The following is a 13,982-nucleotide window of genomic DNA, read 5'->3' on the forward strand; positions in this document are numbered from 1 at the left end:
GAGATGGTATTCCTGCTGTCCCCAGCACACATGGCAGAGACAGAGTGTGGGTGGTGCAAGTGTGGATGGAGGGTCAAGAGGCCTGGAGCTTCTCCTCGGGTAGAGCTGCTGAGTCACGTTCAGATACACATGCAGCAGCCAGGGCGTGTGCAGACAGAATGGGACAGAGAAACGGGGAGCAGCGACGTGCAGGGGAGGGGCAGCTGCAAGCACCCTCCAATATACCCCTCTGAACCCCGGACTTGGAGCTGCCTTAGAAATGCAGGCTAGAGGGAGCTGGATGAGGGGATGTGGGCCCTGCAAGAGGATCTACCTGCCTCGGTCTTGGGGTTTCATGTAGGTCCGCTGGGACAGCCATGTGCTCTGTCCACTTGGGCTGGGCTGTTTCAAGGGAGGAAGTGACCCCTCCCACTGGGGTTTCCCTGAAGGCTGCAGAAGCCACATGGTCCCTGCGGAGCTCAGCCTCGGTGGAACCAACATTCCAGGAACCCCAAGCAATCGGCGGGGAAAACCTGGGCTCTGCAGCATCCCACCTCTGATTTAACCAGGAACGTGCCAACAGTCAGAGCTTCTTGACAACAGGTTCTAGAAGCAGGACCTTCAGAAACTCAGGACAAAGTGCAATCCTGGTCTACAGTGCTCACAGACGCTGGCTTGGCTGTGTCCTCTGTCTACAGAAATCAGCTACAATTACTCTCGTGGGAGAGGCTCATGCGAGAATACCAACCCAGCATCTGGAGGAGGGCATGCGGGTGGAGTGGGCAGGCAGGCTGTACCCAGTCTAAAGGCAGCGTGTCATTGTCCCATGTCATCTTCTTGGGGCTCACTTAGCAGTGTGGTGATCCTGCGACTTGCTGCCATGTGCCTTTGCTTCCAAAGAAAAGGGCCCATGTGCAAAGATGAGTGTACCCTCGGCCAGACTGTAGGCAGAACTCTCTCCTGAGCTCTGTCTGTCCTGCTCCACCCAGGGCGGTTGCAGCAGGAGTCTGAAGTTGATAGAGTGAACACTCCGGGTCTACCTGCTGTGTGCTGAAGAGCTTTCCCACATACACTGCGCCACAGTCTTTGGCTGTCAGTCTCTCGACTCTTTGCCATGTTCAGAGTAGAGTCCTCTTCTCCCTGCCTCTATTGCCCATGCATGCACACTGGGTAGGGAGGCAGAGAAGAGAGCTAGAGGCAGCCAGCAACCACCAGACGTGGGCAGACGGAAGAGGAGATGTCTCCATCACCTCCTCCAGGGAAGCCACACCCCAGGGGCAGCTGCCAGCTGGGCTCCTGCTCCCCAAGGGCACAAGGCTCCTTTGAGCAACAGGGAACACTCCAGAGTGACCAACAGCCAGGGCCAAGAGGAGACCCTCTTCACTGGCAACATAGTTACGGAGTTGATTTTAGAGACAGGAGTGTGTGTGTTTGCTCAAACATGTAGCATGATTGCTTCAACGTTGCATCTCTTGTTGCATGTGTGCTGCATCTGTGGGTGCACAGCAGCAGGAAGCTGCAAGCTCCAGTGCAGCCCTGCCTTGAACCCAGTAAGGGATGGGCGCATGTCAAACGCAGGATCAGGCAAACACACAGCCTCCTTCCTGGAATGAGAGTCACGGGACATGCAGTGAGCAGCGGGGATGTCGGCTGGAGAGCTGCTCTGGGTACGGATGACGTGGTGACGTACTGCTGATTCCTCTGTCACCTGAGACGGGGACGACTCAACCACCCACCCAACATCCTGGGGTCTACTCGCCTAGCACACCCAACACCCCGGAGTCTGGGTGGTTTACGCCTGTGCTCAGGCAGGCACCCCACCAGCAGCTGGCTCCACGGCACAGCTCAGCACCCTGAGAAAAGACAGAAGTTCCGAGTTGGAAAGCTGCACCCACAGGCTGTGGCTTTCACGCCATGCTGCAGCAGAAACATCCAGAACTAAACTAGTGTAAGTCAGGATCCTCGTGTCAGCAGGATGAGGTGAAGAGGAAAGTGAGATGGAGCTGGGTCCTAAAGTGACATGAACCGTGAGGTTCCCCTCGGGGAGGAGTCAGTGCCAAGAGTCCTTTGCTCAGTGCACTGAGTGAAGGCAGGTGGAGTTGGCTTCTTGGCCCTGACACCGTGGGAAGGAGGTGACAGAGCCAGAGAGAGGCTTGGTGCGATGGGACAGGACAGGAGTTTGTACCAGATGGTGTTGACCAGTCATGCTAACTGACATCCAATTCCACTGTGCCCAAACTTCCAGCCAGGACAGCTGCAGAAAACATGCTTGCCTTACAAAATATATCTTTATATTTATTTTAAATGCAGAATTGTTATAGAGATGCAGAGAGAGAGAGAGAGAGAGAGATGGATCTTCTTCCACCTGCTAACTCCTCAAATTGTTGCAACAGTCAGCACTGGGCCCATCCCATACCAGGAGCCAGGAGGCAGGAGCATCTTCTGGGTCTCCCACATGGGTGCAGGGTTCCAAGTACTTGGACCATTCTCCACTGCTTTCCCAGACCACAAGCAGGGAGGGAGCTGGATCTAATGGGGAACATCCAGGACTCAACCAATGCTTTCTAGGAGGTGGTAACGCAGGTGCAGCTGGGCCTGCTCCATCACAGGCAGGGAACCTCAGCATACCCTCCTCGCTAAAGTCCTCGGAAGTCCATGAAAACCAAGTCCTCACTCTGTCCCACTGTGATGCCTTCGCAGCTCTGGGTCCTCTGCCATTGTCAGGCACGCAGGAGTCAGAATGTGAACAAAATGCACGAACGAGGCCAACAGGGTCACACAAGAAAAATGAAAATCTATGGCTAAGGACTTGGGAGATATCGGCCTGGTCAGGGAATGCTGGGCAAAGCTGAAACTAGAGAGGAGAGCCCGGCAGTGATGGGTATCCTGTGTGAGCCATGGAGGCAGGAAGGACGTGGACACAGCCAGGGAGGGGTCCAGGCACCAGCTGTGAGGACCAGGCTGTGCATCCATCAAGGGCCCAGGGTGTGGGAGAATCCATCACTGTGGCTCTGTCAGCCTGCCACCCTCCCCAAGCCGGGTCACCATGGACACATTCTCTACTGAACATCCATGGGGTCATGCGGACACCACAGCCTGCGTGCAAACATGCCCAGATGTCCTTGAGGTCTACAAGGATCCGCAGGGGCCTTCAAGAGTAACATCTGTTCCCGGGCGGTCCTGTGTCTTCCATGTGGAGATGCCCTTGGTCGTGTTTTATAGTCGCAGCTCCAGGTGGAGGGAGCAGCCAGGCTCGCAATGAGCAGTGCATCCGGGTCTCGGGGATGGGTCATTTCTGGCCTCCCCCGTCCTTCCATGGTCAACAAGCAAGCTCTCAGGTGTGGGGGACCTGAAGCATGCAGCCCAGTCACATGTTGGAGCAGGTGGTGGGGAGGGATGAGAAGGGCAGCAGGTGAAGCTGGGATGGGGCAGGACGTGCCGGGCTTGGTGGATTAAGGACAGGGAAGGAGGCAGGCAGGAAAGAGAAGCAGAGAGCTGCCTCCAGGGAGAGGCTAGCGTGACATGGCCATGGCTGTGGCTCTGGGTGCCCGGTGCTCATCTCGGTGTCGAGGCGTGAAGCTGGGGGCCTCCGCACCTACAGGGCCAGCACAAGCCTCAGGTCAGAGTGGATTCAGGGGCTCCCAGGCCAGGCAGTGCCAGGCAGCTGAGCCCCTGGAGCTTACCTGGTGTAGTAGAGCCACGTGAGGCCATAGGTGAGAAGGAAGCCGGCTGCCATGAGGGACCCTCTGATCAGGGTGAGCACCAGGGGCCAGGAGCTCTCCTGTCTCTCACATACGCACGTGCAGCCAGAGGAAGCTCCTGGCACAGGTGGGCACTGGTTGTAGTTCCAGCCTCAGGCCTCAGCCTCCCCCATCCCCACTCCTCTGCATCACACACCTGCCCCGACACTCACTCTGCACAGAGAGGCTCAAGGAGAAATGCCTGGAGCCCAGCAGGTGCCGAGCCCAGCAGGTGAGTTCTCCTTGGTCTTTGGCCTGCACCTCGGGCAGCTCCAGGACTCCGGATGCTGAGGCACGGGAGGAAGGCAGGGCTTCGTGTCCCCTGAACCAGCCCATCGAGGCAGCGGGGTTGCCATCAGCCATGCACACCAGGCGCAGGGACAGACCCTCAGAGACAGGCAGGGACGTGCCATTGCTCAGTACCCATGGGACTGTGTGAGGGAAGGTGAGAGAGTGGGCTGTGGAAATGACCCATGTGTCTGCACTTGGGCCCTGACACTCAGCCAGCCACTCATTGAAGGGGAAGCCCATGCGACTGCCTGTGGGATGGTGACAGGAGAGAGTAGGTCTCCTTGACATGGGGAAGGGGAGCTGAGCCAAGGCTAGGACGACAGGGTGTCCTCACGGTAGTGGGGGGGGGGTCCTGCAGCTGGGGATGTGCTGGGAGCCGAGACCACCAAGCCAGAGGCAACAGCACAGCTGTAGCTGAGCTGGGAGGGGAGGACCAGGGACTCTTGTGATGCAACAATAGGGACCAGGGGACAAGCACACTGTCAGGGCCTCACGTGCCAGGCTGGGAGTCCTGGGGAGCACTCAGTGTGAGGAGTCAGAGGGCACAGGCTTGGCACTGACTGGCACCTGAGCCTGAGCAGGTGAGGTGGGAGGCAGGACATAGCAGAGGTGGTTCCAGGGCAGACAATGGGGCCCCCACCCCATTGATGATGGAGAGGGAGAGGGGGAAGGGAGGAGCAGCTGAGTCCTCGGGACCCGCTGAGTCCTGGATGTGCCTGTGTGAGTGGGAGCCCTTTGGAGCAGTGAGGTCCTGGGCACCCTGGGCTCATGGGGTGCAGGGGGGTGACAGAGGGGCTGGCAATGGTCGCAGCAGCCATGCAGCCAGGGCTATCAGGAAGGGACAGCAAAGCCCAGGAGGGAAGAGCAGGAAGATAGAACTGAGGGTTAGGATGGAGCAGTGGGCACTCAGAGGACTCCTAGGGGAGGCGATGACCTCAGCGTGGAAGGAAGGCAGGGCCGGCCAAGAGAGCGGGGCCTGGAGGAGTGATTACAGGTGGACATCAGCTGGGGAAGGCAGAGACAGGTGGACATCAGCTGGGGAAGGCGGAGACAGGGAGGGGCGGCAGCTGGTTGCTGGGGCCATGCTCCAGCTTTGCCTGAAGGAGAGAGCAGCTGCCCACAGCACCTGCTGACCTGCACGCTGCAAGATCAAGAGGATAAACTCACCCCACACTGAGAGATTCCTCACATAGAGAGAAGATAAGGGAATGTGTGAGCAGCGGGAGGGAGGAGACCCCGCTCCCCCAAGTGTGTCTGCCCACCAAGCACTGTGCAGAGCAGTCTTCGCGGCAGAGTCAGCCCCCATGGTGTCTGTGCAACGAGGGCTGTGCTCTCATCAGGCTCCACGTCCCAGTCCCTGGAGCAGAGGTTCCCCTACCTGTGCTGTTTTGGAAGAAGACGCTGACGCTGAGGTTCTGAGGAGGATCTGGAAGGGAAGAATGGCCCTGGCCTCAGGGGTGAGGAGCAGCACGCACGTGGGCACCTGATTATACCCGCGAAGCGGCCGTGTCCTTCTGACCCACCCCACGCCCGCACACCCACGCTCAGATCCACGCAGACACTCCCTAGGTGACTGTAACGCACATGTACAAGATGAGCACACGGGCACACACCTGCACACACGTGTACAATCCCGTGCAGGCACACCGCCCCCACTGCCCCTGGGAGCACAGGCCTGCCCCCGCCCAGCACTCACAGGAGACATTGAGCTGCACGGTTCTCTCTGTGGTCACCTGATTGTGTGGGTACTGCACCCGACAGGTAAGGTTGGTGCCATGGTCCTGGGGCCTTGGTGTGAGGAACAATGAGGGTTCAACACTCCAGGGAGTCCAAGAGTCAAGGGCACTGGCCTTCCAGGAGAAGTGGAGCGTTCTCCCCTGTGGGCAGTGTCCTGGCAGGCTGCAGTGCAGCTGTGTGGTGTGGCCAGACTGCAGGGGTGCTGGGAGCTGGATGTGGGGCTTCTCCTTGAGGGCTGAGGACAGAGGCAGGAGTCTCAGGTCCAGGCTGTGTGGGACCCAGGGTCCATGGAGACCCTGAGAGTGACCAGGGCCCCATGCCCCATGCCCACCCCAGATCCCACAACTGTCCTTACCACTTGCCCATTCTGTCCCCATTCTAACACACGGTGTCCATCCCAGGCCCTCTCTCAGGAACACAGCCGTACCTGTCACATTCAGAGACAGCTTATTCCTGATGTAGTTGTATTTGACGTCGCTTCCCTTCTCCACTCGGAAGAAGTACGTCCCTGTGTCCTCCCTCCTGGCGTCTGTGATGCTCAGGGAACAGTTGTTGGTGCTGAGGTCCCTGGGGACGTGGAACCGGCCCTTCGTCTCAGACTTCACTGGCCAATAGGGATTGTTGGTGGCCACCGCAGCATCATAGTCACTATAGTCCCCGTCTCGGAACCAGAAGATAAATGTCTGTCCAGGTCTTGTCCAGTAAGTCCTGGTCTCAGGGTAGGAGAAGGAGCAGGGCACGAGGACACACAGACCCTCCTGCACTGTCACCGACTCCTGCACCTGCAGCTCGTAGCCTGGTTTCTGCTGCAGGGACCCTGGACAGGGGCCGGGAAGAGGGGACACGGAGACTCAGTCACAGCGCTGCCCCACCACAGCCTCCCTGTCCCCCATTGCCCAGTGAGCCCCTTACCCTCCCGCAGCAGGGACAGTAGCAGCAGCAGCGGCAGCATTGAGTCGGGGTTCTGGTCTCACTCTAGGCAAAGAAATGTCTCAAACGTGAGGTGTGGCCAAGTGAGAGCAACAGGAAGCGGCTGGGTGAGTGTGAGCCCGGGTCATGCCGAGGGGGAACTTGGGAACCTCAAGGGCTGCAGTGCGGGGACTGGCGGCCATCCTCATCCTCTTCTCTCCTCACACTGCTCTTGAATGATCCGTTGACCCTGCAGTGTGCCCGCTTGCCCCAAGTTCCTGTGCAGACTCCAAGTGTGGATGGTCCTTCAGCGTAGTCTACACTGCATGTCAGCCACGATCTGGGAGCCGGAATCTGGGACCTCAGGTTCAGCTAAGAGCTAATCCGTCGTCACGTGACCAGGTCTATGACTAGCTCCACCCAGGCAGCGTGGAGGCCAAAGTCTTAGGGACAGATCGGTCACTTGTGGGTGACCATCCCGCTGCTGTCCCCTGTCTCGCTCTTTTCCCTAGGCGGCCTGCTCCAGACTGGTGGTGATGCCCAGCCTGGGCCGACGTCTGGGCATTTATAATGCCAGGACGCCTCTCAGCCGCCTCAGTACCTGCTTTCCACTTTACACAAGTAACAGTGCCTCTTTGTGCTTCTCTGTTAAACAGAGCCATTGCTAAGGCCACGCGGGAATCCTGCAGTGTGCAGTGCTAGGACAGGGGCCAGCGATGTGGTGCGCCTGTGACACTGACAGGGACCACCGTTGTGGTGTAGTGGATTAAGCTGCCACCTGTGACATCGGCAGCAGCCGGCATTGTGGTGCAGCAGGTGCTCAGCTTCCAGCCTCATTCCCTGCTAACGCGTTTGGGAATGTAGCAGAGGACGGACCGCGTGCTTGGGCACCTGCACTCACGCGGGAGACCTGAATGGAGCCCTAGGCTCCTGACTTTGACCTCGCCCAGCTCTGGCTGTTGTGGCCATTTGGACAGGGAATCAGAGAATGAAAGGTCTGCTTCTCACTGTCTCTAATTCTGTTTTTAAAAATGAATATCTAATTTTTTAAGAAATAAATCCTCATGGAGATAAGAAACCATTAGGATCACAGTCTCACAGATAATGATCCATTCTGAGAAACTCAAAATTGGAATACAGAAGAGGATTGCTAGCGACGGCCACGCACAGAAGTGACCCTGGAGGAAGGACATGGAGGAAGTGCGGGGAGGATCCCGGGTGCGTGTCAGCCCCGTGCTCCACTGCGTGTGTGCAGGGGTTGCACTTAGAGTCCCAAGCCAGCTGCGGGATGGCGGAGGGGCCGTGAAGGCGGCATAGCTCTGGAAGCTGTCCTGGGTACCTCTCCCTGTGCTCTCCAGAGAAACAGAGCAGAGAGAGGGGCAGAAAAGAGAGGGGGGGGGGAAGAAATGGAACATTCCAGAACTGTAAACAGCTTGTGTTTTAAGCTATGCACTGTATGGAGCAGTGTTATGCAATCGCAGAACTTCCTGCTCTGCTGCCTGGGGAAGTGAGTCATTCGTCGCCCAGCAGGTGCCTGCTGGAGCTCACACCACCGCCAGTGAGTCACACAGCCATCTCTGCTCTTAGACCTACTGCCGTGGTATCGCAGCCCTCGTGTTCAAGTGGCCTTATGTCACGGCACAAGAGCAGCGAGGCTAGTGATGCCAAACTGACAAGGAGCGGCTGTAAAATGCTTCCCCAGGGTATTACTCCCTTTGGCATGTAGGCTAAGCCTCTGCCTGCAGCACCAGCATATGTTATGGGCAGTGGTTTGAATCTTGGCTGTTCCACTTCCCAGGCAGTTCTCTGCTTATAGTCTGGAAAAGTAGCTGTGGTTGGCCAAATGCTCTACTCTTATGACAAAACACACTCGAAGAACTATCTGGAATTATCTTTAACCAGATCCCTGGGTATCCTGTGGTCCAATCAAGCTGACTCCCGACCATCTCCTCGAGTGAGTTGAAAAGACACAAGCTGACTCCTTGGCTGCCATGCCGAGGACCTGGAGTAGGGAAAGTTCCAGGGGGTGCTACTGGTTTGGGTCTTAACCATTGCCCCTACAAAGGTTTGCATGTTATAAAGGGTTGGTCCCCAAAGTCTTATGTGAATGCTACCGGGGGTGGAAACTTAATCCAAGTACCTTTGGGCAGTGGTTGGATGGGACTGAGTCACTGGGATGGAGTCCAGGATGAAGTATTGATGGATCAGCAGTGGACAAGGCAGACACACAGATGCCCACACCCCTTGTCACTCATCATGGGATGCTATGTGTCACTGGGGGAACTGTCAGCAGGAGTGCCATCTCCAGGTGCTGAAGTGAGAAGGCCTGCCCACACTTGCACTCTGCAACCGCAAGCCAAAACAAACCCCAGTCCTGCGTACATGGCCCATGCCAGCCTATTCCATCACAGTTATGAAACTCTGAGTTACACAAGGCTTGTGGCCACAAGTACCTTCCTGTACACCGCCAGGCTCTGTCTGGACTGCCTCCACCCACCCCATGGCCACTGCCGCAGTGGACAGCACAGAGGAGAGAAGCCAGTATGCTTATCTGAGGGGCAGGGTAACAGAAGAGACAAATGGGCAGGAGATCCCCACATACAGATGTAAGGACCCTGACCAGCAGCAAGCCAGGAAGAGCCCACCTCAGGGAGGAGTCTGGATTGGCTGACCTCAGAAGCCAGCAAGGTCCCGGATTGAAAGCAAAGAACCCAGGCCAGTCTGGGCCCCCAGTTCCCTCCTAAGGGTGTCTGAATTAATTGAGACGGCATCAACACAACCGGGATTCAAACTGAAGCCTGACCCGCCAGTCACTGACAAGCTCGCCCTCATCCTCACTTCTCCTCCATTCCCAGGTTGCCCGAGATGGAAGGAAATCCAGGGACGCCCGTGACTCTGACCTCCCGAGCTGTGGTCTGGCTACCTGTCTTTGTTGGCCGTTCACAGCCCGACTTTTTACCTAGTGGTCTCTTCCCTCTGAGCGACCACCCTCCGGTCATGGTCAGCCCTGCCTCTCGCTCCAGAGGTGTCTGTGGGCGGCACTGACCAATGGGCGTGGCTCATGGACCACAGCACCGCGGCCAGTGGTTTCGGCTCACTCACGGGTCATGTCCGATTCCTCCCGGGAAGGTCTGAGTCAGGGCTCTGGTTTCACCTTCAGGAAGGTGGATCTCTCTTCCTGGAATCCTGCAGCTGTCTGAGAGCAAAGCCAGCAGAGGAAGGTAGATCAGTTGGACAACGAAGGGCCAGGATTCTGGCGGCGTCAGCCAACCCACAACCTGCTGGGCCTGAATCCAGTCTTTCTCAGAACTTTTTAGTTAAGTTGGCCAATGGATTTTTCTCTTTTTCCATTAAGCTAGTTTAAACCCATCACATCTGGCCTGCACCTCAAACCACTCCACCCGACACAACCTCTCCCACCAACCACCACGCCCAGACCCCGCTCTCTGTTCTGGGTTAGTCCCTGGAGTCCCCGTGAACTTGTTTTCAACTTTCAGAGTCTGCACTCCTTCCAGGGACTTGTGGGAAAGGATCCGACACATACTCATGCGTTTTAGCAAGGCCACGGCTGGAGCCATCCGTGAACATTGCTACCCAATCCCATCGTAGCAATCAGCAAAGACCAACCAGCGGGAACAAGCTGAGGCTGCGTGTTCAGAGATGGTTCTCGCCGGGGACTCCGCCATTGGCATTTGTGACTTGGCGGAGGGTTGTAAATGCATCAGCGTGAGGGAAGGGAGGGCTTCAGGTGTGCCCTGCTTGGCGGCTGTCAGCAGGAAGCAGGTGTAGGTGGTTCAGAAATGTGGAATCCTGTGATTGGGTCAGGGGGTCGCAGCGGCCTTTCTCTGATTGGTTCTAAGTGAGAAACGGAGAGAAATGAGAGCAGCTGTCCGTCCTGGCCAACTGTTGCTGGGTTTAGCTACCTGGACAGGATGCCAGAGTAATGGCCTGGCAAGTGGGTAGGCCGGCTCCCTAAGCTGCTACTGGGAGTGATGGACGACTCTCCCGTCCTTCCACTAGAGCCCAAACTCGGGCACCACAGCTGGCTCATCCAAACACGGACTGGGTTCTGGGGAACCGGACGTACCAATAAAAACCAGGGGTCAAGTTCATCTCAAGGGGCAGAAACCAAAGCTCAAGGACGCCCCCTGCTGGAACAGGTGAATCGGCATTTCTGACAGTTCAGTCGTTAAACTGGGCACAGCAACCTTCACAATGAGTTAGATGGGCGAGGCCCAAACGAAAATGGACAAAAGTTAAACAAGAAGAGGAGGAGGAGCAGCTGCTTCGCAGGTCAGGGTGTCTGGGTTCGGGCCCAGCTCTGTGTCTGATTCCAGCTTCCTGGTACACTCAGCAGGCGAGATAGCACGCGTGATTGGGACCCTGCTACACGTGCGGGAGAGTCCAGGCTGAGTCCCGGGCTCCTGGCTGAAGTCTGGCCCAGCCCTGGCTGTTGTGAACCCAGAGCGAACCTGCGCTGAGCGTGGAATCACCCCCGCCTTCTCCCACCTTGGCAGGCTGCCGTCCTGGCTCACTTAAAGACCAAGGGCCCAGACCCGTTCCGAGGTCCCCCCAAAGATACACAGATTGCAATCCTGCAGACCTGGACATGTAGCTGCATGTGGCCCAGGGCCCTGCAGTTAAGGCAAGGCTGTTTCGCATTACGGGCCTGGGTCCTGAAGGGAAAACCGGGGTTCCTCGGGGAAGACACGCACGCGCATGCTGAGGTGGAGCAGGCGGGGCTGCACCCACTTCGTTTGGCTGTGGTCCTCCGCCCACTGCTGTGGTCTGTCAGTGCTGAAGTGAGCTACAGGAAGCATGCATACTGCGTTGTTTTCCCAACCCCAGGCCTACCACACACATGTGCTTCATCTGCTGGAGAAAAAGCAAAAACAACAAAACAAACAAACAAACAAAAACCAGACACAGGGACCCATCAAATGAAAAACCAATGGGGCTGGAGGCCTGGCGCAGCCTTGCTGTGCACCTGCTCCAGGTGAGGCAGTGAGCCCCAGCACAGTCCAAGTGCGCCTCCTGCTGGCCACGGTCGCACATGCAGCGATAAATCCGGGAAAACAAGATATGAGACAAAAAGGACCCTGCACCGGTGTGGGAGACCCAGAACTTCCTGCTCCTGGCTTCAGACTGGCCCAGCTCTGGCCATTGCAGCTCCTTAAACAGTCAACCAGCAATTCGAACATCTCTCTCTCTCTAATTCTTTCAAGTAAATAAATTTTTCAAAACAAATTTTAAAAGAGTTAACATAGTGCCCGGCACAGTAGCCTAGCAACTCCTTGCATTGCATGAACTGGAATCCTATATGGATACCAATTCTAATCCCAGCAGCCCCACTTACCATCCATTATTGCATTACTTGCTTCAAAAAGTATTCACAACATGATTTGTCTGTGGTCTTGCTTTTTTGTTCCATTGTTGTATTGTGTTCGCTCTTTTTAAAAAATAGATTTATGTTATTTTTAATTGGAAAGTCAGATACACAGAGAGAAAGAGAGATAGGAAGATTTTCCGTTCATTGATTCACTCCCCAAGTGACCGCAATGGATGGAGTTAAGCTGATCTGAAGCCAGGAGCCCGGAGCCTCTTCTGGGTCTCTCACATGGGTGCAGGGTCCCAAGGCTTTGGACCATCCTTGACTGCTTTCTCGGGCCACAGGCAGGGAGCTGGATGGGAAGTGGAGCAGCCAGGACACTAATTGGTGCCCATATAGGACCCCAGCATGTGCAAGACGAGGATTTAGCTGCCAAGCCATCATGCCTCACCCCAGGTCCACTCTTTAATTATTTGTTATTTAATCTTCACGTCAAACTCATCAAGTCCAAACCTTACTCTGTTTTCCACCCTGACCCACCTCTTCTCACAGTCTACCTCACCCCAATACACACTGGCTCCATTTTGTCCCTCTCTCCTGCCCCACTTCTCTTGCTTCTCAGGTCAATGGATGACCAGGTACCAGGAGATGTGACAGAGCCAGCATGTGCAGAGAAGGGGTCAGAATGGGGGTGTCCTACACCTGAGGACCCCCCCACACTGCAGCTGCCCCTGGGATGACGTCACAGCCGGAGGTCAGGAGGGAGTCCACTTGGATGTGAAGGGTGGGAGCTGATGGGGCCAGCCCAGGAAGAGGAGGTGGGACACCACAGGCATAGAACTCAAGGACTGTGGGGCGGGATGTGGGCCGAGATGAGGGGCCAGTCACACTCAGCGGATTGGCAGGTGCGCTACGGATAAACAGATACCGACTTCTTCACCCCAGAGAAGAGGGTTGCATGTGTGGGAAAGCAGAAAGCCAGAATGACTGGGGCAGCATGGAGCCGGAACTCGGGGTGAGGGCGTGAAGTCCCAGAGTTCTGTTCATGATTGGGTTGGTGAATGAATGCGGATGGGAGATGACCTCCCACAAAGCCAGGAAGGAAGCAGCCAACCCTGCCCGCGGCCACGCTTGTTGCTGAACATTCTGACAATGAGACTGTTGGGTGTAAAGGAAACCAATTTGGGTTAATGTAAGCCAAAAAAAAGGAATTCATTCATAGGGTGCTGAGCAGTGGGCAGACTGGACGAGAAAGCTGAAGTACCATTTGGAAAGTGGGGCAGAACCCAAGCACAGAGTGGAGGGAGACCTACTGCCAAGTGTGCCCAGGGACGGACTAGCTCAGCGCCAAGGCCGTTGAGGCGGATGCTGGGTGCTTTTCTCCGTATGAGGCTGCCTGGGCAGATTGATACAGACTAGCTGTGAGGTTTCCAGACTCTTGGGTCCTTCGTGGGGGCAGCGGGGCCTCCGACCATGACTCCTTCAAGGACAAGATTCCCAGAGACACGCAGCTCAGCTGCTCCCTGGCAACCAGGCTCCAAGATCTCTGGGTAAACGCTTGTAAAGCAGACCCAAAAATGAGACGGCGGGACTGGGGTAGCCTGTGTGCTGGCTGTGGGCAATTAGGGTGGTTGCACATCCAGGCAGTGGAAAAAGGAAATCAGCTGGGGAAATTATCAGAAGCAATTCAGTGACTCATGAAAGGGCTAAGTTATGTGCGAATGTTCCAACTCAGCGGTGCTGACATTGGACCCGGGTCTGCTGCTGTGTGTGCGGAGAGCGGAAACGTCCTGTGCTTTGCGGGATGGTTCGTGCAATCCCGGCCTCAAGTCACTCAACGCCAGGAGCAACTTGCTCCAGTCCATTTGTGGAGATATATCCCCAGACGTGGCCAAATGTCCACTGGAGGGAGGGAAAATCACCTTTACTTGACTTGTGTTGCCCCATTTGTTTATACAAACCAGAAACTTCCTTACACTGAAAAACAGTGGTTCGAA

At 56.3% G+C, this 13,982-nt stretch overlaps 1 protein-coding gene across 2 annotated transcripts; it reads right to left on the reverse strand.

The window, feature by feature from the left end:
- Positions 1 to 2,041: 2,041 nt before the first annotated feature.
- LOC121154915 (sialic acid-binding Ig-like lectin 14) lies at positions 2,042 to 6,965 on the reverse strand. Of its 2 annotated transcripts, none has more exons than XM_040978055.1 (7): positions 6,660 to 6,965; positions 6,175 to 6,564; positions 5,707 to 5,982; positions 5,388 to 5,436; positions 3,893 to 4,155; positions 3,663 to 3,798; positions 2,042 to 3,574 (listed from the first exon to the last, which is right to left on the reverse strand). In XM_040978055.1, the coding sequence occupies exons 1-7, from the start codon at positions 6,697 to 6,699 to the stop codon at positions 3,535 to 3,537; spliced, it is 1,194 nt and encodes a 397-aa protein (XP_040833989.1). In that variant the 5' UTR covers positions 6,700 to 6,965; the 3' UTR covers positions 2,042 to 3,534. The 2 variants fall into 2 exon arrangements, with proteins under 2 accessions (XP_040833989.1, XP_040833988.1); XM_040978054.1 differs by having other exon boundaries at positions 3,893 to 4,150; positions 5,389 to 5,436; positions 6,660 to 6,964.
- Positions 6,966 to 13,982: the final 7,017 nt, after the last annotated feature.

Source organism: Ochotona curzoniae, unplaced genomic scaffold (assembly GCF_017591425.1).
Source record: "Ochotona curzoniae isolate NIBS_2020 unplaced genomic scaffold, NIBS_Ocur_1.0 contig_2861, whole genome shotgun sequence".
Taxonomy (NCBI): domain Eukaryota; kingdom Metazoa; phylum Chordata; class Mammalia; order Lagomorpha; family Ochotonidae; genus Ochotona; species Ochotona curzoniae.